Source organism: Marmota flaviventris, chromosome 2 (assembly GCF_047511675.1).
Source record: "Marmota flaviventris isolate mMarFla1 chromosome 2, mMarFla1.hap1, whole genome shotgun sequence".
Taxonomy (NCBI): domain Eukaryota; kingdom Metazoa; phylum Chordata; class Mammalia; order Rodentia; family Sciuridae; genus Marmota; species Marmota flaviventris.
In genome coordinates, this window is record NC_092499.1 from 113,325,532 (window position 1) to 113,352,177 (window position 26,646).

Sequence of the window (26,646 nt, forward strand, 5' to 3'; positions counted from 1 at the left end):
GCAAAGAAAAATAGTGGTAGTGATTTAAAGAGTAAAACAGTGGGCAGGGCATAATCTCACAAATAACAGTGATAATTTCATTAAAGTGAATATTAGTTTTATGTACCACTCACTACTTGATTCTTGTTTTTTTCTTATTTTTCTGTGGATGATTGAAAACTTTATCATGAATTGTCACTGGTTGGTAGGTTGTGGTCTGACTGATTGGATCAGAGTTTTCTCATTAATTCACCTAACAAAAATTCATAGGTAGGAACCTGAGCCCCATTCTCAAATTTTAATGTATTAAGGAAAAGCTCTGATTTTTTTTTTTTTTGATGCTATTTCAGTGGGGGAAAAAATAAGTTTTTACTTTTTGTGGTTCTTAAAATTGAACCCAAGGCCTTGTACACATTAGGCAGTACTCCACCACTCAGCAAAATATTTTGAAGTGAATTGAAAATATTGCTGAGAGAGAACACGTTTTAAGTCATTTAAAACTTAAGTGGATTTTTTTTTCCTCCTCTACTTGTTGCCCCTGCCATCACATACCCTTTGTTTATGTAGAGTCAGGCTCTCAACAAGCATTCAAAAGGTAACGAGTGTTTAGAAAGCACAAACTACATGGGCTGGCTATCATTTTGGTCTGTTTTGGTTCCTCTGGTTGGAAATTCCTTTGGGATTCAGTTTTGCCATAAAAAAACCATTTGTATCTAATTTTACAGTAGATTTTGATGAGAGGGCCTCATGATTATTAACCTGTTATTAAAATTTTGCATTGGTCTTTGTTTTTTTGCTTCAGTTTGGCTCTGAGCAAGTTTGATTGCAGGATTTGGTATAGTGGCATAGGGAAGATACTGATGGAGGACCATCTTTTTATTGTGAAAAAATGAAGCAGCTTAGATTTTCATATGGTATTCAATTGTGGTCACCTTAGTATTTATTTAAAAGCCATATGAGGAAAAGCAAAAGTAGGGACATTTTTACCATTAGTCCTCTAATCATTCTTTTCCTTTGATTACAAAGGTTAAGTGAATACACAGCCTAGATCTCTGTATAAGAATTGGGGAAAAAAATTGCAACATCTGAGTTAAAACTTGCTAAATTACGTCCCCCTCAGATGTAAGCATTTTCTGTCTTTGGGCCAACACAAGTGTAAGTTTTTATCAGTAATTTAAATAGATTTTTGTATTAGACTTGAAAATGTTGCCTTTTTAATTGAAAACTTATCAATTATTTAAATCGCTAGCTGCCTGAGGCTGTTAATTTTATGAGTTCTATAATAATGGCATACAGTGGTTTTTGATACATGTGACATGTGGAATATTGTAGTAGTAAGGATTTGTCATGACAATAGGTTGTTGTGCACTGTTAAATAATAACCTACATATTAAACTGAAGTCAGTTGTCACACATTAGTACCATTTTATGTAAGTTATTTACAAGTTGTATTCTTTACTTCATTCGATATATTTTTAAGAGATAATAAGAAGAAAACAAAGCTATAATAAATTGTCTTTTAAGAAAATGTAAAGTAATTTGGTCTCCAAAGAGATATTTAATGTATTGAAAGAATTCAGCAGCCAAGTGTTATTGCAGTGCCATTGTGAGAGCTCTCTGCATTTTGTTATGAGTTTGTGTTAATCAACAATCTGTTTTTATAGCGTAGTTTCTTGTAAGTTATGTTGTTAGAATATTCCACTTCTGGGATCCTGGCTTTTCCTCTGACACCATTGTATCTTTTTAATTCCTCCATAAAGTATTTTTTTAATTAGAATTTGAAATGCTTTATTAGAAAAAAAATACGCACAATCTACATATTCTGAAAACTAAATACCTGATCGTTGCTAATTATTTAAAGGACCCTGTTAAATATTCCTTTAATGTAGTTTAAATTTTGTTGTTGTTGTGCTTATTCCCCCTCTCATTTTCTAGAAACATTGAAAATGGTATGCTGCTTTTCTCCTAGCAGTTCACTTTTGTTGTCTGGTAGTGCTATTGAGGCCCACTTCTAGGAGGGGGTTATTTTAATGCTGACCTCCTTTTGTGGGTGATCATTCATTGAAGAATTCAGCATCTTGCTTTGATAGATATATTCACATTTGTTTCTGCTAAATCCTGTGTCTAGTAAGGGCTTGTTTTTGCACTGATTCTGTGGATGCTGAGAGGCCTGTATGAATGGAGCATAGTATTAATAAGAATAATTTTCTTCATTTTGCCCATTCTCTGTTTATACTATTTTCCCACATTGCCAGAGAGTATGGGATGAGTTTTACTGTAATGTTTCCCATTATGGCAGAGACCTTGTGTTTTAATGAAGTGTAAGTATTCCCTTTGGTATACTTGACCATAGAGTACCTTGTTAGACCCTGGGTACCACAAGGGGAAAGTAGTTGTGACCTGTGGAGCATCTTGTAAATAGGGCTGTGATTAGCTTTTTCCTAGTATGCATAACTTGGAGATTGCCTCTAAAATCAAGCAGTTACTCAGGTAGAGTTGGAAGGGAACCTTAAAGGTCCTGTCTACCTCTTTGATTTTAAAGTACATTGAGTGCAACTGAGATCAGATTCAGAGGTGGGTTGGAGGCCACTTGGCTAGTTAACAGGAGACCTGGGCACATGTTCCCAGCGTCTTCAAGCTGCCTATTTTAAGTCAGGTTTTTGTTTTGGTATCTACTAAAGTTTCACTGAAGAAGCTTTGCAAATGCTCCCTTTTTTTCCTTGTGGTAAGAAATATGCTTTTTACTAGAATGCCAGTGCACCCAAATTTAAACAAGAATGCCAAAAATAGTCTACGGGCTTCTGAAGTTTTACAAATCTTGTTCTTACTGACAGGGCTGAGTTTTACCACAAAATTTGTTGCCCATTTAGGAGCTGAATGTTTAACAACCCTAGGGTCTTCTTCAAAGAGCTAAAAGGTTGGACTCTCGTTTTTTACATGGTGCTTTTATGTCTACCCCATATTAAATAGGGCCATATTTGAACTTACTGTGAGGTAACAAAATCAGCTCGGCCTTCAGTGAGTGGTGAGTCCCTAATTTCATGAATACACCTGAACAGCTGATGATACAGTGTATTCCTCAGGCAGGGCAGACAAATGATCAAAAGAGCAAGAAAGGGAAACTGAAGCAAAGAATCTGTTTGAAAATTATTCAGTTTATTTACTCAAATAACAGCATGTACCAAGCCATAAGTTAAGTTTTGTTTTGTTTTCTTATCCTTGTTTTCAGAGGCAGATATTTTAATCTTCTTCTCTGTGTCTTTCGGGAGCCTTGGATACCTTTGGAATAGTGATAAAAAGGCAGCATCCCCATCTTTAGCTCCCATTGTGAAATATGTTGGAGCATGTTTGGTGGTGTGGTGCAGAAGCATACTCAGATTTGCCTTAACAAGTGATTTATTAGGCAGCTTTTGGAAGCAAAGGAAAAGCATAGTCACGTCCCAGCCTTCATGCATCAGGACACTCCGGACTACTGGAACAGGAGCTTTGAACCACCAGTATTTTGTCATCTTTGGCTCTGCTCTCAGTTTAGCTCCATCTCTGTGAAGGGCTCAGTGCAGCCTGTTTATAAAGGAAAGTCCTGCTCTGTCTGCTGTCTCTCTGGCCTCATGGTCCTGCTTTATTTAAGTGGCAGGTTCCCTGAAGCTACTGTTTAAACATCAACATTAGAAGAATTGTAGAATCCCAGCAGCCTAGAAATTAGGTGAAAGGTCAGTGTAGACATTGCCTCAGGTTAACCATGATGAGGACCCTGGAAAGCTTCAGCAAGCCTCATCGGGAGAGGATCCCAGAAGTTCTGGATCCATTGCTGTATACAAATTTAAACTCCTACTGCCAATGCATATTACCTTAAACTTAGCCAAGTTGAATTTCATCTGCTGTTGGCTGCCCAACTTCTATTAAGACCATCTGGAGCTCCCAAAAGTCCTTTATGGTTTTACTATCTGAAACAAATAGTGTTGTCATTAAACTTGGCCAACTTGCTGTCATTTTCACTTTAAATCATTAATAAATATATTTATCCAGTAACAGTAGATTATACAACAGGCCCCAGAGTTATTCCTTGTTGACCTTTTCACTGGAAGACATTCTTTGTGATATTCCTTCTCATCATGTATTCAGTCCATGGCCACATGTGGGCCCTTGGTCTGGAGTCAGTTAAAGAAGAGCTGTGCACACTGTCGTCTCCCGGAGGCAGGACAGTAATTATTAGGGAACTGGGAGACCTGAAGCCAGGTGAGGAAATGTAACCACTGATTCGGTGTGCAAATTAGATTGGCTTCATGTATTTTTGACCACTGGGGCAGTTATGTGTTTTGTGAGAGGTCAGCATCACAGAGGAAAAGCCTCTTACTGTAAAGCATAAGAAGTGATTGAGAGAAGGCATAGCTGATGACATGTCTAAGGAGTGTCGTAATCGAAAATTTGTGGCCCGTTTGACAGAGTTAACATTGTTGGATTCTTCACTGGGAAACTAATAAATTAACTATGGACTGCAAATAGTTGGTTAGTTTATTGATTATTGCTGTAATTACTGACTGAGCTACATATAATGGGGTATGCTTGCAGTATTGACAAAAGAGGAATTTGAAAATTTTATCATTAGTGGGAAGAATCCAGCGTGTGTATTCCTCATCAATGAAAACACTCCACCAATTATGTTGTCTGTTAGAAGATGTGTTAAGGAGAAATTTAGGAACTTGTCCCCTTATGAATGTAGGGAAGAACACTAACGGGGCCTGATGAGTCCTTCGTGAGTGAGTTCAAAGGTTGGCCAGTGAGATCAGTTGCTGTCTGCACACTTCCTCCCTGGGAAGGCCTGTGCAGCACCTGCTGCATGCTGGGCACTCGACAGCAGTGGTCTCCAAAGGTTTTGGAGACACGTCCTTTTTGAAAATCTGAGGGAACTTCTTTAATCTTTTCCAAGAAAATCCACATAAGGCAACATCACACATACAGTCTGAGCTTTTAGGATCTCCTAAAGCCCATATAGATCCCAGGTTAATACCTCTGCCTTGTGAGATAATAAAATATACAAGACAAGGTCCCTGCTCTTGACGAGTTTCCAAAAGAGAAACAGGCAGTCTTCCTCTTGATACCCCACTACTGTATTTTATTATTCATAATACTGTAGTGATTATGGACAAGGTAGGGGATACAGACTCAACCTCAGTAAGCCAGTTAGTTAAAATTACCTCTATACTTGGTCCAAACATTTCCAGTGATCTCGTTTAGTGGTTTCCACATCCCCCTGTCATCATGAACACTTTGCTTCTAGGTGCTCCTGCTTGGAGATGGGAGATTCAGGGCACTGTGCCCTGTTTCAAGGACTTTTGTAAGAAGGCATCCCATTTATAAGCTCTTTTAATTTTGACCTTCTTTGTACCTTTATAAGGTGAACAAGGTGGGTGTTCTTCCCATTTTTATAACTGAGGATACTGAGGCACAACTCTGTGCCTTTCTCTAGGTCCACATGACTAGTAAACTGAGGCCTGGGCTTGAGCTCACTTGCTTGCTGATTTGCTCACTCACCTGTGTATAGCCGGTTTCCTAAGAGCAGTGTTCACTAGATGGCGGCACTCCGCCAAGCGCTCTGCTGGGTGGTGGGGCACTGGGAGCACATAGTTTGTGTCCTCCTCAGGGTTGTTGGGAGAGTCGCAGAGAGAAAATGGAGACCAGTATGAGGGGACTAGAAAACTCATCATTATCAGGCAGAGTGATAAATGATGCGGTATGCTTAGGCAGTAGGTGCTCTGTGAGCACAAAGGCCCACCTAATCTAGCTTTGGGGACAGAGGAGGCTTCTCAACTAGGAAGAGTGCTCCTGTCACAGGGAACAGTATGCTTGAAGGCTTAGCAGTATTGGATGTCTGGAGCTGCCTACAAGATTCAGTCTGTTTGGATGGTGGGGAGGGAGGTGGGTCAGATCTTGGAGGGCCTTAGCTTGAGGGTACGGGAAATGACAGGGCCACATTCCTTTTCTCTAGAAGGTGGCTTGGGGGAGTAAATTTGAAGCACAGAAGCTATTTAGGGGGCTGTTTTATGTGAAAGACTGTGGTGGCCACAGGACTGTTGAGAAGGTAATAGATTTGGGAAGTGGGGAGGATGTGATGTTAATAAGCCTGGTGATGGAATGTGGAGACAAGGAAAGAGATGATCTGAATTACTTTGATTTATGGTTTGGAAAACTGGGCTTATATAGCAAACCCAGTCAGCAGAAGACCCCTTAGGGTCGAGGGAGGGGAGGGGAAGGCAGGGAATTTAATTTGGGATCTGTTGCTTTGGAGGAGGCTCAAGACAACCAAGGGGGTATGTTCCAAATCTTAGGAGAGAAATCTGGGCTGGAAATAAAGATTTGTGATTCATCAGCTCCTAATTAGTCTCAATGACTCTTTGGTAATTGAAACCTTTGAAGTGGCGGAAGTAACTCAAGGAGAGTATGTAATGAGAAGAAAAGGTTGGTGAAGGACCATGGGGAGCTTTGCACTTAAAGGAGAGCTGGGCAGAGGGCCACTCACAGGAAGCTGAGAGCAGTGGTTGGAGAGGTGTGTGGAAGGCTGGGGGCACCAACGACAGTGGGATGTCACCATCTGTGCAGATGGCTTTGTGCTGTGTCCCCAGCCAGGGCACAGGGCTGAACCCACACAGGGCACAAGTGACAAAGTCAGCAGCCTACCTAGCAGTCCCATTTATTTAGTTCAATGTTTGAGGAATGAGAAATAGGAAATTACCTATTTTTTAACTCTCAAATAGTAAACATGTATTTTGTTTGCTGAGAGCATTTTTCTTTATTTATTGGTAAACCTTTTGTTTTATCTGTTAAGTGGAGGAGATGGTACTCCTAGAATGCACAGGGGTGTGACAGATTGAATGGATGAACATAAGTATGAAGTGCTGAGCCTAACACACAGCTGTTCAGTGGGTGAGAGTTGTTTTATCTCTGCCTTCATCTCTTTGCAGTGTCGGGTTTGGAATCCAGGCCTCAGCATGCGAGGCTAGCACTCTACCACTGAGCCATGTCCCCAGCCCTCTTCTTTCTTAATAAAGAACTTATGCCTCGTAAAATTAAACTGTGTTGTTTTGGAACTCAAGTTTTTTATGCAGCAGATTTCCATGAAGAAAAAAAAATTTAATTATTGATTGAATTGTACTGTTATAATTAGAATTAGGTTCATAACAAATAGGAACACTGTCTGATAAACTCTCAAACAAAAACAAAGCCAAAAATTGTTCTTGTTATCCCCTTGTTGAATCTGGCCTTCTGTTTGAAATTAATTAGATTTTTGGATAACTATGCTAAACTTTGTCACATCCTTATTAAAATTGCTTAAGGATTTTGAAGAACATCTCAGAGGGACTCTGAAACTAATATGAGCCTGGTACTGGAGATTCCATTAGCAACTGCAAAACTGATTAATCTTTTACCCAGTTAGCTTATTGATTATTGCTGCAATTACTGCATGTGACAGATTATGCAAGGCATAGTAGCAGAAGACACATTTTAGAACTGCTGCTCATATATTCAGTTTGAGCACAACATTCTGTACTTTCTACACATATGTTTGCATTTTTGAATGCTACAACAGGTCTAAGATGGAAAGTACTGTGCTTAATATTGCTTCACTGTTAGAGGTTCACTTTTTCATTTCTAACTAATATTTCATTATGGTTTAACGTGCCTTTTAATTCTATTACTTTCAGTTTAATTTTTGAGTCACATAATAATTCTTTGTGACAGGGTAGATATTTTTATGCTCATTTGAAGAAAACTAAGTTTGTTCAGTAAGGTTAAATGACTGCAGAAGGTTACACAAGTTAATGAGTGACAAAATCAGGATTTAACCCTATTTCAATCAGTAAATATTTATTGAGCACCTACTGTGTGCAGAGCTTTGTCTTGGGGTAATAAAAACCAAGGCAGGATTATAGAGGTTAAGATAAAGAAGTTGTTTGTAAGTTGTGGCCTTGTTACTGTTGCTGGTCGTTTTGTCACTTTTCTGTTCAAGTCATGTATCTTGGTGTATAAGTTTTAAGGGTTTTGTTTTTTTGTTATGTTTGTTTTCTCTTTTGTTTCTGGTTAGTAGAAGCCTTGCCTTTGTCATCACTGATTATTCTTATCACTATTTAAAATCAAATTGGAGAGAATCCCCTTAAAGAGTATACTAAAAAGACATGGAGAGAGAATCAAGATCTGAAAATGGCTCGCTTTGCAGTTTATTAGTTGATGTCTTTTGTTCTCATGTGAGTCTTACAGCAGTCCTCTGGGTAGACCTCATCTTCACTTATAGCTGTTGCTTCTCTGGGATCATGTGCTAGGATTCAGCTAGTGCTGACCACTGGGAGTGAGCCCTCTCACTCCGCCAAGTGCCTTGCTCATCTTACTGGGCAGCAAGGACTTGTAGTCTGGTGGGACTGCTGTATGCTGAAATGTACCACGCATGTGCCACATTTTATCCTTGTTCCATAGGGAACGCTGCATCTGCAGTGGCCTGAGCTCTGAGGCCTGGTACCTTCTTGGTGTTCACCTGTCCCTCATCAGACCTGCCTGTCAGAGGTCAGCTGTGTGCAGTGAGTCCACACTGTGGGTTTGGTTGCCATACTTCATGGTGTGTCCTTTATAGTGAATTTGCTCTGTGGAATGCAAGATTCCTCATTCATTCAAACACAGACTAACCCAATATGTCAGCAGGAGGAAGGAAATAGACTTGGATTTGGAAAGGTTGTAAGAAAGAAGGGGGGGGGGGAACTAACTGCTCTAGGTAAATTGGTAAGTAGCATATATCATAACTATGATAAGGTTAATCATACTACAAATCATATTACAAAGATTATGTTAATCATAGATTGCTTAATACTTCTCACAATGGCTATAAAAGTATATGTTATTTGCTAGTTGGGTCTGCACATACCTAAAATGAAAGGAAACCATTTTTATTTATTTGTTTTGTGAGATAAATAAATAAAGCTGGAAAACAGGTCAATTTCATGCATGCAAGGTTTTATAGTAGGAAAAAAATGCATTGCACCTATTCTGACCCTTTACTTTTGAGGTTATTTGTTTTCAAACTTGACCCCAAGCACCAGTTTCAGACAAGTCTATAATTAATTTGTTAGATAAAGCATAAGGATATTTGATTTTTTTTTTATTTCTAGGATGGTGATGAAATAGTAACTGGAATTACTAACCTATTGTACATAGCAGTTAATTAAAGAAGAGCATTAACAATAGGAGAACACCACCACTGCTGTTGTCTTGTATCAGTATAAAAAGGCAGTAATTTTTTTGACAGCTACTGATTGGAAAGTTGCTTGCAGCCTTCCAGAAGCAAGGGGGTACATGCTGTGGATCAATAACCGGCAAATTTCCCATTAAAAAGAATACCTGAGCAATGTTCCAAATAGCCACTGGCATCTTAATTTTCCATGGAAACCTCAAATACTTATGTGCCGAGGACAAGTCATTTTCGGACAATTTTTCCAGACTACTTGTTAACAGTTATTGCTGTCCCAAAAGGTTGACAGCCAACATGATTGATATTTCACTTACTTGTCATCACTATTTGAGTAATGGCGAGTGCTGTATTTCTGTGGTTTTGATGAACAGAGTCTCCTGAAAGACATTGCCTTAGTTCTATTCGTAGAACGTGTTGCATGTCTTTACGCTGTAGGTGTGTAAATTTTTAGTCCCATAGAAGGAAAGGATCACATTCCTTTACGGTTTGAAAGCCTTGCAGAGCAGGGGACACTCATATCAGTCCACAGATATAAAAAAACCCACCCTTACCTTATTTGTTGCTGTGGCAAAAGGCATAGGCTTATTAACTTATAATATTCCCAAGATGATGTAGAATTTTATGACTCTCCTTTATTCCTAAGGAAAAAAACCTTGGTCTTGTAATAATTTTAATGTTCATAAAAGAAATAAGGAGATATATATATATATATATATATATATATATATATATATATATATATATATATATATATATCTTCTTCTTTTTTGTGTGTGTGATGCTGGGGATCGAACCCAGGGCCTCATGTGTGCGAGACAAGCACTTTACCATCCGAGCTATATCCTCAGCCCTATGTATGTCTTCTAAATGGAAACTTTTTTAGAATGTCAGCAAAGGATGACAATCAAGGAATATGTTTCTTGAAGTTGTGCAAATAATATGTTTTAAGTATAGAAATAGCAAGGATGAAAGAGGAGTTCTTTTTACAGCCTCTCAAAGCACAAAATCAGTGGTTTTCATCGTTGCTATTTTTCCACTGAGAACATAATTTTGCTGTTTGTCCAGCATTAAGATAAGTGAGAACACAGAAGCCACCCCTGAGTTAGGTGGGCATGTGTGCACCAACTAGCATATCAAGGAAATGGGAATCAGGCCCAGTATAAACTACTTAATGATTTGTGTTTATGAAGGATTTGGAGTTTACTTAGCACCATAATATTACAGTGAAATTTGGTTTATTCTAAAGTGTTTATAAAGCTAACACATTATGAAATTAGACTCGCTTTTATCATATTAATCCTATTATTCTTTGGATGAGTCATATCTTCCTTGATGGTTCCACAGTCCCTGTGACTTAGATTTTTCACTATCTGTAGGTTTTACACCCAAATATGCGTAATGTTTGATTAACTAGCTAGTACATCAAAGCCAGAGGTGAAACTTTGTCATTTTGCCTTCCAGAATCCAAGGGAAAAGGACAACAGGCAATTTGAGAAATTTCCATTAAAATGCTTTTTGTGTCATTTTAAATATATTTCATTAAAATATTTCTTAAACCAAAAACTAATATGTAGTCTTAAGACTTGTAAAGGTAAAATGGCAGTTTAGTGGATAGCGCTGTACTGGACTTTCGGTCCTGAATAGATTCACTGTAGTCATTTCAGTACACAGAAAGGGGGAAAGTATTCTCAAGGCTGATATGTGTATATCAACAGACTGCAACAGTAATATGAGTTAAATAACCCCTAAGTGTCTGTTCCAGTATTCATACATTACTGAGTAATCTCTTTCTGTAATCTCTTTGCAGTATTATTCCACAGTAATGGAACAGCAAGTAAATGGACAGTTAATAGAGCCTCTGCAGATATTTCCAAGAGGTAATGTTGAACAAATTCTAATCAACAATGATTATTTCAGTAAACTGTTTCATCAACAGTTATGTTTTCCAAAGGTTTAAATGCACATAGCATGATGTTTAGCTCTTAATTTGAAAAAACAAAAGAAGTATTCATTATCGTGGGGATTGCAGGCTATATTATAGTTATAGCAGATAAAATATCTAATTTACTAGAGTAAATTAAACTAACTAGATTGTTTTTTGTTTTTGAAGTACGTACTTACATTCGCTTAAAGAACTCTTTGGGGGTCTGCATGGTTTCTAAACCAAGGCAAATGAATGACTTTCACTCTGGATATTTATAAATCGTGGCTCACAATGGTGGCCACAACTGCTATTGAGGAAGAAGCCTTCGGCTAGTGTGCTAGCTAAGATGTGCAGATGTGATTTGTGTTTATTTATTAGGAGAAAAATGTGGGTGGAATGTTTGGTGCTTGGTTTTGGGAGGAGGTATTTTCTAAATAACAGAAAATTTTCTCAAATGGAAATTGTATTATCAAGTTGCCAGAAATAAGAGCTGATGAGAGTGAGTCTCAGTGAATCTCCTGAAAGAAATAATTCCCTTTTAGGTTTGTCAGCACTAGCCTTGTATCAGATACGATCATTCAACTGTGTATGAAGTTCCCTCAAAATTTGAATAATTGTGAAGAAGAGCAGTTTAATTATATAAACCATTAAGTCTTTTACCTGTCATACATTGCCCCACTTGGAATCCATGTTTTCTAACTAATGGAACAGATAAGGAAATTCTCTAAGTAACTCTTCTAGAAATAACTTAATTGAAATAATTAAAAGTTAAACTTACCTTCGTTAACTAATACTGTACAAATAATCATGGTATGAGTTTTCCAATTAAACGTTCTAGACTTTCATTACCTGTAACTCTCTGAAGTTTGAATGGCTCAATTAACCAGTAGGCTCCTATTTGCAGTGATAAAGTCTCTGAAGGCAGCTAGCATGGCCAGTCCCTGAGAAGATCTGGGTTCAAGGGTAACGCTGTGCTGCCAGTGTTTGTGTGGGCAGCAGGATCAGGAGTGCTTGTTTTGTTATTAGTAGTCACTTACTATTAGTAGTCTTACTAAAGTAAAACTAAAGTCTTACTTTAGTCACTTACTAAAGTGCTAAGGAAGTAAATAAAATTGGGCCATTTAAGACCAATGATGTCCGAAACAATGATTATGATTAATTCAATTCTGTTGTACTTGAAGACTAATACCAAAACAAGGAAAAGAGAGAGAAATGTTGCCATTTTTGTGTATTAGGCTACTAACAAGATGGGGATTATTTCTTAATATTCTTAGTGGAGAATTTGGGTACCTTTCAAAATTGTTTCTCAACAAGGACTGGGTTTTGCTTTTTTCAACAAACTGGGAATTTCCATTAATTGCTTCAGAGCTCTGTTATAGCAAACTAAGTACAGTAACCTGGAGAATTATAGTTCCAATGCTGTAGGCTCTGTTTTTCTTTCATTTTCTTTTGGTACTAGAGACTGAACCCAGGAGTACTTAACCACCGAGCCACATCCCCAGCCCCATTTATTTATTTATTTATTTAGGGGTATGGGATTGAACTCAGGGACTGAGCCACATTCCCAGCCTTTTTTGTATTTTATTTAGAGACAGGGTCTCCCCGAGTTGCTTAGCGCTTCACAGTTGCTGAGGCTGACTTTGAACTTGCGATCCTCCTGCCTCAGCCTCCCAAGCCACTGGGATTACAGGCGTGCACCACTGTGCCCAGCTTTCTTTTTTATTTTGAGACAGGGTCTTGCTAAGTTGCTTAGGGCTTTGTTAGATTGTTGAGGTTGGCTTTGACCTTGTGATCTTCCTGCCTCAGCCTCTAAGGTGCTGGGATTATCAGCATGTGCCACCACACTCAGCTGTTTTTCTTTTCATTGTAATATTTACTTTTCTTCATCAGAAATCTTCTCAAGCTCAATTTGTTTTCTTTCATCTTATGAGAAGTCTTGTCAGTTTCACTGTTCATACCATTGTGCCCCTCCTGTGGTAGTAACAACCATTTTTAGATATCTATTCTATTCAGGCACTAATGTTGCCCTATGTGTCAATTCTGTTTCTCCCACAGAGAATAATACATACCTCCTAGGTATTATTGTTTCTAGTGTATGGATGAATTGTTGAGGTTCAGAGATGTTAAGTAACTTCAGAATTATACAGCTTGTAAGTGGTTAACACACCCTTGGAGTAAGAATTTTATAACTATGATTTGCTTAAAGTGGAAAGACACATCAATTAAAATACTATTATGCATGCATGAGGGTAGTTCGGAGGGTTTGGTGTAAAGGTGGAGAGAAGAGTATAATGTAAGGAGAGGATACTGAAAGGAAGAAAATGTGAGATGTTAGTGTCACATGGAGTTCCAGCACAAAACATACTAGACTGTAAGAAACAATTAAATATAGCCTCTCCAGGTCAAATGGAGAGATTTCAAAACATGAGAGCATAGAGGGAGAGATTAAGTTTCAGAACTTGAAACCCAGTTTCCCATCTTTATTTTTTGTATGCTGTATTATAACACTATTTTCTTTGCTTTTTTTCTACCTGTCTATGCCATGTCACATGTAGGTAGATGAGAGAGATTATGAAATGTATACAACAAGAACATAGAAATATTAGGCATATTACCTGGGTCTAACTAGTTCATTGGAGATCCTCAGATCTTAGATTTTGTGATTAGGCCCCAAGTTAAAAAGAAATTAACAAGGTGAGGTGGCTCACACATGGAATCCCAGTGACTCAGGAGGCTAAGGCAAGGGGATTGCAAGTTCAAGATCAGACTTAAACTTATTGAGAACTTCAGCAACTTAGCAAGACCCTTTCTCAAAGTGCAAAATAGAGGCCTGAAGATATAGCTCAGTGTTAGAGTGCCCTTGGGTTCAATCCCCAAAACCAGGAGAAAAATTTAAAAAAAGAATCTTTAGACTGAACAAATTCGAAGGACAGGAGAAAATGATTCTGTTCTAGAAATATGCTCTCTTCGTTCCAGTTACCTTGGATTGTAATTTTCAGCTCATGACCAACTCTTTCCTACAGTTAAAAGATGTGTTAGATATATTAATAAGTATGAGTATTCACTAGCATTACAGTAACTTCTGCCTCCCTGGATTTTTTGAATGCTGCTTAGATTTTCAATCATAAAGATTGGGGAAAGCAATTGAGAAGAAGCAAAGCAAACGTTAAGGTTAGAGTTAAGAGTTGAAGCCTGGCTCTCATCCTTCATCAGCCACTTTCTTGTACTAAATGAAGTTTATGAAATGTTCTGGTTACTTCAGCGGAAATATTTTGAAGTATTATCTTAGGAAGTACATCAAATGTATATGACTATTGTTTTGTTCAAAAAGTTAATTTCCATTTTAAGGAAAGAAGATTTGGAGTCTTAATTTGAATGTATTTTAGAAAGATAAGAAAAACCCTTTATTATGGTTTAGCTTGTTTTCTAGGAAAATAAGATAGTAAATTTGAATTTACTTGAAGTACACAAAATGAAAGCAACTCAAGCTTTGTAATTATTACCCACATCTTCTTATTAAGAAGCTCTATTTGTTGTCAGAAACAGAGGAAAAATACATATACATTGAAAGGAGCAAAAAAAAAAAAAAATCAAATTCATCCTTCCCCAAACAATCAATCAAAATTGACAGCCCCTTTATAGGGCTCCTTAGTTTTCAAATGGAAGCAGTTCATAGCATGGACAGGAAGCTTATGTGTTTTTAACATTTGATAAAGAAGCATTGGAAAAGTGGTAACTTCTATCTCAAGATGGTGTCAGAAAATTAATATTTTAATTTTTAAATTTTTTTAATTTTTAAATTTTTAGTCCTAAATATTAGCAGGTGTCAAGACTTGCAAGAAATGTAATAAAATTAATTATATATCTATATTTTCCAACTGTTTATGGCTGTATAAAATAGTGTTCAAACTTAAATATTCCATCTTAGAGTCTCCAGCTATCTTTTGGCATTAAAAGATTCTCTCCTACTCCCCTTCCAAAAACAAAACAAAAATTTAAAAAACTTAGCTATTTTCAAAGTAGTCTAAGTGATAGCAGATTTACTCTACAATAGAGTGAAAGATTACAGAAATTTGAATTATGAAAGGAATATAATCATTTTAGCTCAGTTAACTTGATTTTTATGTTTTAAGCAGAAATTGGAATTTATATGAGGTGGTGTCAGAAAGCTCTTTGCATTTATAAATGCTCACTCCTGCAAGTTAAAACCCTGGTTCATAATTCCCACTTTGGGTCTTGGAAGCCACTTTTCAATCATTTCTCTCTGCTAATTTTGGTGTCACCCTCATTTCTTTTTAAACGATTCATTTTGAGCAAATTTGTAAATGGCCCTGATGTGTTCTACAATTTAGTCAATTACTGTTTCAGCCTGCAAGCCTCCTGGGGAACGGAACATACATGGCCTGAAGGTACGAATTTCAATAATTGTTTCAGTAAAGTTAGATGGATTTGTAATGCTGTGTTCCACTTATTGAAATGTCAAATAAAACTGCACTTTCTCAAGCTCTGACAAGCGATTCTTTTTTTTTTTTTTAATGGGAGTTGGAGGGGGATTCATCTGTAGTATTTGCTCAGCATGTATATATATTTGGATATTGGGGTTTTGGTGTTGTGTTTTTAATTATTTGGAATTGTTTTCTTGGCCAGTTTCTTGAAGATGATCCTGGACACTGGTCTCTACAAAGGTTTACTGGAGTGAGAATACAAGCTTCATTTCAGTGATTGATTAAGCATTCAAGCATATTGCACACAGAACACCTCCTTCTCTTGACATATTTATGCTAGAAACACATATCTAGTTAATGTCTTTTCATTGTTCTGTGTATTTTGAATTTTGGAATTCTGCTGAAGGCTTCTCATCTAAAAGCTGGCTATTTTATTAGGCTCAAGTGTTTCATAATTAATTGCTTGGGCCTCATTTTTTTTTTTTTTTTTTTGGTGAATAAGAAACAGTTTCCAGTGTATGCTTATAGAGCTGGGAGGTGATACCAGCTGGTTCACTACTAACCCCTGGATGTGTCTTCATTGTACTTCTTTGAGCATATATTTTTAAATGTGTTCTAGATGGTGAACTGATTTTTCCCTCTTTTTGTCTCTCCTTTTGCAGCCCTGTGTAAGTATTTGAATAATGGTAGGAATAGAGGATTATGTAATATATGGACTGTACAGTTCTGTAACCTATATATGGAATAGATTCCAACCGTGGGTCTGTCTAGCAACAAGCTAATTAACCTTCATAGTGAAATGAGAAATTTGTGGCAAATTATAGGTTAATTAGAACTGTGTCCCCAGAACACAAAACTGATCAAGATTCTTTCTTTACTTATAGGTTAACACCCGGGCCGGACCCTCTCAACACACCAGCCCTGCAATCTCAGATTCACTTCCAAGCAATAGGTGAGAGTGGGCAATTGAAGCATGTCCACCTATGATAATCTGTGAAGTTGGGGGTAGTCTGGGGAAGAGGCTTGTGGGATGGTACCTCTTTCCTGTAAAACAAAAATGTGTCTGTGGCCAGAAAGAAATTTGTCTGGCCAGATAATCCTAGCTCCATATTGGCTAAAGAGAAAGGACTTCAAATAGAAAGATGATGAAATTAGACATGTTAGATGATTAATTTTTTTGGTTTGTGGGATGATTTTCTGTCAGTCTCCAAATTATACAGAAAATTCAGTGCCTGTTTCATGTCTTGAAGGTCTAATTTGTAGATGGCATAATGCTTATTAATTTTTTCTTGCCTACCCATCTTCTGGCAGTATGGTTATCAATGGCATCTTCATCAGAAAGAAGCAGGGAGAGGTGGTGAGATTTGATGTGACCAGTTGTGTTGCTCACTGGTCATGTCTTTGGTCCTACGGGAGATCACAACTGTATAGCAGGAAGATCATTTTTGGGAATTCATACTAACATTGCCCCATACTGGGTCAGATGTAAGACGCAAGCCTTTTCAAAGTATCCTTCTCACAAGCCTGAGAACTCACTGCCAGACCGTCATGGGCCTCAGAAGGAGTGATATGCTTAATTTTGGTTGTGCATTTAGTTGTTCAGCCAGTAGACATCACATTGCTGTAATGGAGGGTGATACCCTGAAGGTGATTACTGCACATGTGTGGCTTCACCTTGGTGACTGGAAAGCCAGCGTTGAGCTGGAAACCCTGGTTCTGGGGCCTCAGCCAGTGCACACAGCCCTTTCCTGGCTGAGGCGTGATCAGGCTTCTGCTTTCCCTTCTCTGCCTCTTGCTACCCCTTCACCCAGTCTGGATTCTCTGGCCCAGGGGGTGTACTGCTGTGATTTAAGTTTCTTCTTCTGACTGCTGCTTTACTTACCTGTCCTTTCCTCCAAAATCACTTCATTATGGTGTCAGTGTATCTACCACCAGCTTCCCTGCTGTGACATGTAGCTTAAACAGTTTATTCCGTCTTATAGTACAGTTAGCTTGAGATTCCCCAGAGGACCATCTGCCTTGTGGTGACACTGGCAGGTGTTTTAGTTCTCCCCAGAGGGATAGGCCCTGCCAATGGTGCTTTGCAGCTTCTTTCTGCACGCTGGCCCTGTGAGCCATGGCCCTGCAGAGTTGAGGCATGGAGGCAGAGGGCCACCGGCTTCATGCAGCTCTGAGAAGACAAGGCATTTTATTGTTACCACTGCTTTCAGGAAAGGTGCTATCCACAGACTGACTGTGAGCCCTGAGTTAGAACAGAGTGTTCATACTGTTTTAAGTCAGGTTTCATCAAGCAAAATGGAATTGAAAAGATGGCAAGACAGAGAAGCAGGATAACTTTACTGTTTTCTCACATTTATTTTAACAAGTGTGAGAATTAGCTTGGTTGTTCAAAAATTATCATGTGTATTCACAGAATATAGGGTTGGACAGAAGTTCGGAGACCACCTGATAGCTTAGTGTTCCTCAGCCTTTTTATCTGTGGCATTTTAACTTAGGAGAGAGATGATAGCCTCACAAATAGTAATAATAATTTGCTTCAGTAGTGATTCTTGTTAGGGAAAGAATGCTATTTGAAAAAGTCCTACAGGTGACTTTAATATGCCACCCTAGGTTGGCCACATTCTATGCTTCAGGTTGATAACTAGCCAATGGGTATGTATTGAATTCTTTATTCAGTAGGTGCTGTCCTATGCATTGGGAACACAGTGTGGTCCTTATCCACTGAGTCCACCATCTCACGGGTATATAGGTAAAACAAAAGTATACATACATTTACGCCTTGTAGTTAGTGTTGTGCAGGGAACAAGCAGATGCAAAGAGCGAGAAGACTAGACAGAGATGTGTTGAGATGTAGACTGGGTACCAAGGGAAGGCTTTCTGGGGAGAGTGATGTTTCCATCTAGACTGAAGGGTGAGAAGGACCTAGGTATGTCAACATGCAGAGAAGGGCTTTTCAGATAGAGTGAAGAGCATAAGCAAGGCCCCAAAGTGGGGAGGAAGCCCAGCACATATGTGAGTAGACCAGTTCAGCTGGAGCACAGGGAGGGGCATTGGTTGGGCCAGGGCGAGCAGAGGGGGAGAGCTGCAGGAGTGATAGGAGATAAGGCTGTGGACAGGTGACAGGCATGCAAGGCCTGGAAGGCCAGTGGTGTTCAGCCTTTGCTCTCATGCTCTGTGAGCCTGTAGAGGGTTTTTGGCAGCCGTGTGACATGGCTGGCCCTGTCAGATCCTCAGCCAGTGGTGCAGAGGAATAGGAGAAGCACCACCTACTCCTGCCATGCTTTGATGCATGCCCCTCTCCTAACCAGGTAGCCATCCAACCTGTTCTGAACATCCCTGTGACAGGAATCCACTTCATTGGCCCAAGAAGCCCCTTCTGCTTTCATTTAGCTACTTCTTAGAAGGTTCGTTTTTGTGAGCTGGAACATGTCTCCCATCAGCACAAACTTGTAAAAATCTAGTTGAGACTTCAAAACGTAGCCGTTCCCTCTTGGAGGTGATAGTTTTTCCGGTTGTCTTTCCTACAAATACACTTTTTGTCCTAGACTTTCAATCTCAGTAAATTCTCTCGCCCCATTGCTGACTCTGGATAACCTGCCAGTCATCCTTCACTGCTCCCTGGCCTCCCTTCTGAGCAGCTCTGCATTTGTCTGCTAGCCTGTGTCCCCGCTGTGGCTCAGGTGCTTCAGGCTAGAGCACCACACAGCCTCCCGAGGCTCCTTACTTCCAGCTTTGCCCCATCTCAGGCTGTCCTCCACCCCATCTCAGGCTGTCCTTCACCCCATAGCTAGAGTGGTTTTGCTAATTATATTAGTTAGCTTTTCATCACTATAATGAAATAGCTGAGGCAGTCTAATTTTATAAAGTTTATTTAGTTCAATTTTGAAGGCTGCAAGTCCCAATGACATGGCACAGCTCTCGTAAGGATTTCTTCTTGGCTGTGTCACCTCATAGTTGATTGCAGGAGCTAGAGGTATGTAGGAGTGAGTAATCACATCTTTTTTTTTTTTTAAATTTTCTTTTTTTAGTTGTAGATGGACACAATACCTTTCTTTATGTATTTTTATGTGGTGCTAAGACTCAAACCCAGTGCCTCACACATTCTAGGCAAGCGCTCTGCCACTGAGCTACAGCCCCAGCCTGAATAATCACATCTTGATACAGGAAGCCAGAGAGAGACCCTGGTCCCACAGTCCCTTTTGAGGGCACACACTCAGTTGACCTGAGAACTCTCACTAGGCCCCACCTTTTAATGGTCTACCTCCCCAACACTGTCTCACTAAGGACCAAGCCTCTAACTCATGGACTCTTGTGGGATGAACCAAGTCCAAACCATAGCACTGAGGGCCAGCTGTGAACCATCATTCTCTACTTTTAAGTCCTTTACTGTTCTTCATGCTTTCAGAATGAAGCATGACTGCCACTGGTGGTGAGCAGTGGCCCGATAGGTCCAGATGCTCTGTTCACTCCAGCTTTGCTGATGAACACCAGGTACCTGAATGGATCAGTTTCCTCTGACCAGTGGACCTGCACATCTGTTTCTGCCTCTCTTGTTCCCCCCATTTTTTTTTTTTGTTTCTGTAACCTCTGTCCCCTTCAATCTGGCTGACCTTAGTCAGTGGACCAAATTTTCTTCTTTTGAAAGCTGTTTGTGATTACCACCTACCTCCCAGTCTACACCAAATACCCCTTCTATAGATTCCTATAATCCCCCATGCTTCCCTTTACTGCATCAGTGAGCCCATGGCAGTAAAATCACCTTTGTCCTCCCAACAGCTTCTGTACCAAGGACTATGACTATAGCATATCCATTATTGAAGTCCCAATTCTTGGCATGATGTGTGGCACATAGGAGATAATTAATCATGGTGGAGTGAGTGGATGAATGACTATGTGCTTACATTGCCTTTAAATGTCACCTCTGGATTTAATTCTCCCAACTCATTTGCTTTTCTGATTCTTTACCTTTTTATTCTTTGGATATCTCAGTGTCTCTCTTCAGTTTCATGCCCAGGATACAATGTATGACATTTAAATTTTAAAATGATTTTTTAAAAAGTGATTTTTTTAAAAGCTCAAGTCACTCTGGCCTTACAGATGAATGAAATCATAAATAAAGTGATACACAAAGTAATTTCCAGGATACAAAATGTTTTTGGTTGCGGGGGGGAGGGTGATGGCAGTTGGAATTGAACCCATGGCCTCATAATGCTAAACATGCAGCCTCAGCCCCACAGTGATTTTTTTGACCAGACTAAGTTGGTACCCAGATATTGGCATATTGAATGAAATCAGGGTTTTCCTATGTTGCTCTCAAAGCATGAATTGTTCTTTTCATTGTTGTTTATTAAACTGTTTATTATACTAAGCCTTCTAATTCATGTGGTGTTGCTGGGTCATATTTACTGAATTCAAGTCCCAACTGCCAAGGCAAGGCTTTTCCTAAACAACTTGGCTTTTTTCTTTTGTAAAATTAGGATGATTAAACTTTCCATCTATCTACCTCTGGTGTTAGCAAGATTGATGAAGCTGTATTAAGGCATCACATTTTGTTTCTTGGATGAAAGGCATTTTGTAAATGCAATGAATCAAAATGTTATTATTTCAAGTTTATGACATAATTGAATATCTGTGAAGAAACATTACCTAGGCTTTGTTTGGTTATTTGTGTTTTTACAATAATTGAAACTATCAAATTGGGAGTCATTTATGGGAATACTTGTATTTAAATATTTCCCAGAATAAAAGGGTTTTTTTTTTTTTTGTATGTGTGGGTGGGAGAGGGGGGTTGACTTTGAGCTAGGCCTCTACATTAGTTGCATCTTTAAATTAGGAATACTATCTATATCCTCAAAGGTGTAGTTATTGTGAGGATTAAATTAGGATAATAAGTAATAGCATTCAACACAATTCTGGGCTTTGGTCATCATTTGGTAAATGGGACCTGCTGTTGTTATTTTGTTAATTGGACTGATTATATGCAGTTGTTTGCTTTTTGGTATATGTTTTGGCTTTAGTCTCTTAAGTGCCACTTTAGTACATGGATTCTTAGACTTGGGGGAACATTATTAACATCTAGAATGAGAACATGTCTTCTGAAACCTATGAAAGTGAGGACTGAGGCTCCATGGTCTGTGTTGGGTCACAGAAGTTTAAGAAGTCTTTAGAGAGAAGAATAGTTATAACTTGGCAATTGAAAAACTTGAAGTCTGAGATTTTCTCAAATGTAATGTATTGAAGATACTAAATGATGCATGTGTATTTTGTGTTAGGTCCTGAGTCCTTTTGCTTTCTAATGTTTTTAAGATCTTTATGTTTTACTGTGTTTCTACAACTACTGCCAAATATAGTAACAACCAGAGCAACAACCACCATTTACTGAACATCTTGCTTGTGCCAGCTCACTTTGAGGATGAGGAGGGAATGGAATAGATAGAATGAGACGTGGTCTGTGTTCTCAGGGAGCTCCCCATCTTGGGGTAGGAAGAAAGATGACTACACCAATGACTCACACAGGGAGAGAGTTAATCTGGTAGATAGGTAGAGGGTTAGAGTGCATAATTAAGAATAGAATTAGGAAGATTTTAATGTCAAATAGAACATTGAGGGCTGGGGTTGTAGCTCAGCGGTAGAGTGCTCGCCTAGCGTGTGCGGGGCCCTGAGTTCAATCCTCAGCACCACATAAACATAAATAAATAAATAAAGGTATTGTGTCCAAATTACAACTAAAAAATAACTATTAAAAAAAATAGAACATTGATGCCATTTTGAACACCACTCTATTGGTTGGGTGGACATGTACAGGTGTAACTCATGATAGAGTTGGAAGAACCTTCCTTTGGCCACCCCTCTTTCTTAAGATGGTCTTTTGCTAACCTCATCCACATACATTTTTAATAGTGTATTAGGTTTCTGTTGCTGTGGCAAATACCTGAGACCATCAAAACAAGTTTATTTTGGAGGTTTCAGTCCTTGGTTGATTGTTCCCATTGCTTTTGTACCTGTGGTGAGGCAGCACATCACAGTGGAGCGTGTAGGGGTGAAGCTGCTTACCTCATAGTAGTGTAGAAGCAAACAGAGAGAGAGTGTGTGTGTGAAAAAGAGGGAGACACCAGCATCCCACAATTCCCTCCAGCATGCCCCCAGTGACCCAAAACTTCTCACTAGGCCTTACCTCTTCTCACTAAGCCTTTAGGGTACATCAAGATCCAAGGTATAGCACATAACCATATATGTCCAGAGAACATCTTAACATTCCCCTAAATAACACTGGAGCTGAGTCTTGTGTCTATAGGAAAGCAGAGGAGGCAGCTACAATTTATTGGTTTTATTCATAAAAATATATTGACTATGTATAAGACACAGTGCTATTTTGTGATATTTAATTTTCCTGTTTACTCAATAAAGTTGATATTTTTTCCATTTTATAGAAAGAGAAAATTAAAGTTCAGAGAGGATGAGTAGCTTATCCCAGATCATGCAACTGTTGAAAACCAGGATTTATTTCTACTGTACATTGACTTCCCAGGAGTTGAGTTATAATTCTTAACTGTACTAAAAGACCAGGACTTATTTTCTATTTTATTTTTTGAAGTTCTGTAACCTGTGTTTACTGTGAACATTCCTAGAGTGCATTGTTAGATACTTTGTGCTTACCAGATGACAGTGTCCACATAAAATTGCTACTGAAAGGCTACCCAAAGGCAGTGGAACTAATATCCAAAATATCACTGCAGTTGTCCATTAAATATTGTAGCTTCCTCTTGACTGTAGGCTTCTTTATTGCTTAGATTATTAATGAGATTTCATTCACCTCGTTGGTACCTATGATATTCAGCCAGTCACTCTGGAAAAAAAAAAATCTTACACAGAGAGAAGTATAGTCTGTGTCTATACCTAAAAGGTGTATTTTCGTCTGGAATTTTCAGTAGTGTTCAAAGGTGTTGGTGATCTCACCACTAATTATGTCTTTCCTTTTCAGCTTGAAGAAGTCTTCTGCTGAACTGAAAAAAATATTAGCCACTGGGCAGGTAGGTATTATGTAAATATGAAGCTTTTCAAGTAATAGTAACTTATTACTGTACAGTTTTTATCCGTAAACTTATTGAACAGTAAAGAACCTGTGACTTTCTTCTTGTCATAAATGAATGACATGGTTTAATTTGATTGGCAGAACAATTTGCAGCACATTTTTCAAACTGTGCTAATGGGTTTCACTCCCAGCAGATTGAAGTACCATGCACACACCCTGCTGCCATCTCAGTTTAAAAAAAGTTAATCAGTTCTGAACAAGTGTGTCAACCCATGGGTTGTTGAAATGGTCCTGCATTCTGAGGCAGCTGTTTCTTTCATTATCTTGGGGGAGAAAATGAAAAACTGGTACTTTTTTTTTTTTTTTACCTTAGCTCCTTTTGTCCTGAAACTAACACTGATTTTAGGAGAGCAGCAGGACATCAGACCTTTGGTACAGAAAATCCCTGAGCTTCTGGAAACCTTGGTTTGCTTAGATGATGGCCATGTGAAACTGAGTGACCTAACCCAGCCAGTGAGGACAAACGGGCCTGCAGGCCAGTTATTTCTCACTAATTTTAATTCAAGTAAATGGACACATTTGATATAGTATAGTGCTTTTAAACATACACTGGTAAATTACGCTACCTACAGGGTCCTCGATTCTTCAATAGCAACATAAATGCGTTTTAATGTTTGTTATAGTGGAAGCCCTCTGATAGCCTTGCAGGCAGGCGCCTGTCCATTGCGATCAAGCCTGCCTATTAGGCTCTATTGACTGAGACATCTGTGTCACTGCAAATAAAAGACTCTTATTGATTTTCTTAACTGCTGTTCACTTCCCGTCCATGTTTCGAAGGCTGAAATCTTAATTATCTCAGATGCTTATTCAGTGCCTTCACACGCTGACCTCTCCAAGCCTCATTGGCATTTCATGAATCAAGTACTTGTAGTGGAGCATGTCAGGAAGACAAAGCTGGGTCCTCATGCTTGTCCTTTAATATCACCTGTAACATTGTGGTCTGATAGATGCGCGTGCTTTAAAACGGTGGCTGTATGGTAGTGCTTCTGGAAGCCTTTCTTACTTAGCATATCATCCCTTGAATACAGTTAGAGAAAATTAAGTTGATTGGCTTCTGACAGCTGGTTGTCATCCAGTGTGTGTGAACTCCTGTCCTTAAACATCTTGCAAGCAGCTGAGGAGAATCTAGCATTATATGTATGTATAATCTTGATAGTCTCAAAGTTTTAGATAGGTTTTTATTTATTTATTTATTTTTCCTGCTGGGGATTGAGCCCAGAGCAGGAAAAATAAATAAATAAATAAAGCTTTATCTCCAGCCCTCAAATTTTAGATAGTATCTACCTAATAATTTTGCCTTTAAGAGCAAAAAATTTGTTTAGAATGAGGTCGCCCCAGTGCTTGGGATGTGTGCAGAACCTGTATGAAATAAAACCTAACTAGAAACATTGAGCCTAGGATATTTATGTATCTTCACCATGCTTGCATTCTAGTTACTAATTGTAATTTATGTAGCAGTCACTTGTGTTCTTCAGCTGGAAAATATATTTCAAAATTGACATAAATTAAGAAGCTTTAACTACATTTGTTCAACCCAGGCAATGGAAAATAACCTGTCATAGATTCCTCTTTCAAAAATGAAAAACAATTGATTTCCACTGCAAAAAATAAGCATTCTGAAATGTTCCCAATGTTTTGACAACAAATCCTAGTACCATACACATCTTAGTGGTCTCAGCTATGAGATTCTCTGTGGTGGGAGATGGTCATGGCAATGATTTTTGACACTTAAAGATTGTTCATCTCTTTCCCTTGGGGATGTGCTAAACCCCACATTAAATAGTCTGGCATTTTATTTATTTTAAGGATAAGCTTTTCTTAAGTTACTTTCATTCAAAAACTAAAAACACTCCACCTTTGGAAGTTTTCAAAATATCTCCTACTGATTCCTGTTGGTGGTACAGATTAACTAAACCATGGGTGAGATTGCACTTCAGTGAGGTAATGTGCAGCATGGGCATCAATAAATTTCTGGGCTGAACACTGACACCACTTGATATGGAAGATGTAAGTCACATTTAACGATGCTTTAACACTTGAGCGTAGTTTTTTATTTTAGTGGTTTATGCTCTCAAGCATTAATAATGATTTGCCTTTCCACTGGCCTCCACTTAGATTTAATAAGGAATTCATATTAATCATTAAAAGAAAGGGACATGATTCTTCAAGATAATCAAATATTGACAGGTTAGAAATAGCTTTCTGCCTGGGTTCATTGATATAGGTTATGTGATATAAATATTTATTTCTTTTCTGTCACTCAGAGTAAATGCCACCAATTGATTCAGCATTGATATAGTGTCAACAGTTCATAAGAAACATTTGACTGGCTTGTGTTTTCCGATTAGTCTCTGCTCTATAAAGTGGGATTTACTAAATCTCTCCAATTGTCTGCTCATAGAGTGTGACTGCTTTCTGAAACCATTATTGCTTCGATTTGTGAAGCAAAGGTCTAGTGATAGGACGAGTTTCTGTTAGACCTTTACATATAAAATAAGGATTAATTGAGCATTTTTATTTTAATGATTTATAAGCGATAGGTACTGATTCTTCCTAATATAGGCAGACAATAAACAAAGAACGCTTTCTTTGCTAATCCATAATTGAACTCCATTTCATTTTTCCCATTAATTTCATTAATATATTTAATCAAGCATTGATTTAAGAGTTTAACATTTAGTCTTTGGAATGAAGACATTGTTTTCCTGTTCACACTTTGTAATGGAGGATTCTGTTTTTCCAACTCAAAAAATAAATCAAAAGGTAATTTTGGCATGCTTTATTGAGGCTGTAAGTCAGCCTCACTGCTGTGTTCTCCGAGTATTTTCTCACCAGGTTCAGGGTGGCATCATCTGTTTAACATTGGTCCTGGGTTTAAACTGATTAGAAATAGCCCAAAGGGTCAATTTAAAGGATTTTAAAAGTGCACAGCTCCTCAAGGATATGTGTCTAGGACCTTTGCATCTCTAGTGTT

At 38.5% G+C, this 26,646-nt stretch overlaps 1 protein-coding gene across 25 annotated transcripts in view; it reads left to right on the top strand.

The window, feature by feature from the left end:
* Positions 1-26,646, top strand: part of Map2k5 (mitogen-activated protein kinase kinase 5) — a 253,918-nt gene that overhangs the window by 21,495 nt on the left and 205,777 nt on the right. For 24 of the 25 annotated variants that reach the window (XR_011706698.1, XR_011706699.1, XR_011706697.1 and 21 more), the window contains 4 exons: positions 11,019-11,088; positions 15,504-15,544; positions 16,465-16,532; positions 23,562-23,610. Coding sequence is in view for 20 of the 25 variants with exons in the window: in XM_071608421.1 (XP_071464522.1) it covers positions 11,019-11,088; positions 15,504-15,544; positions 16,465-16,532; positions 23,562-23,610 (228 nt within the window). In the remaining 5 variants the exon portion in view is untranslated. Of the gene's footprint in view, positions 1-8,468; positions 8,533-11,018; positions 11,089-15,503; positions 15,545-16,464; positions 16,533-23,561; positions 23,611-26,646 lie in introns of those variants that run through there. The other variant, XM_071608423.1, reaches the window with a different exon arrangement.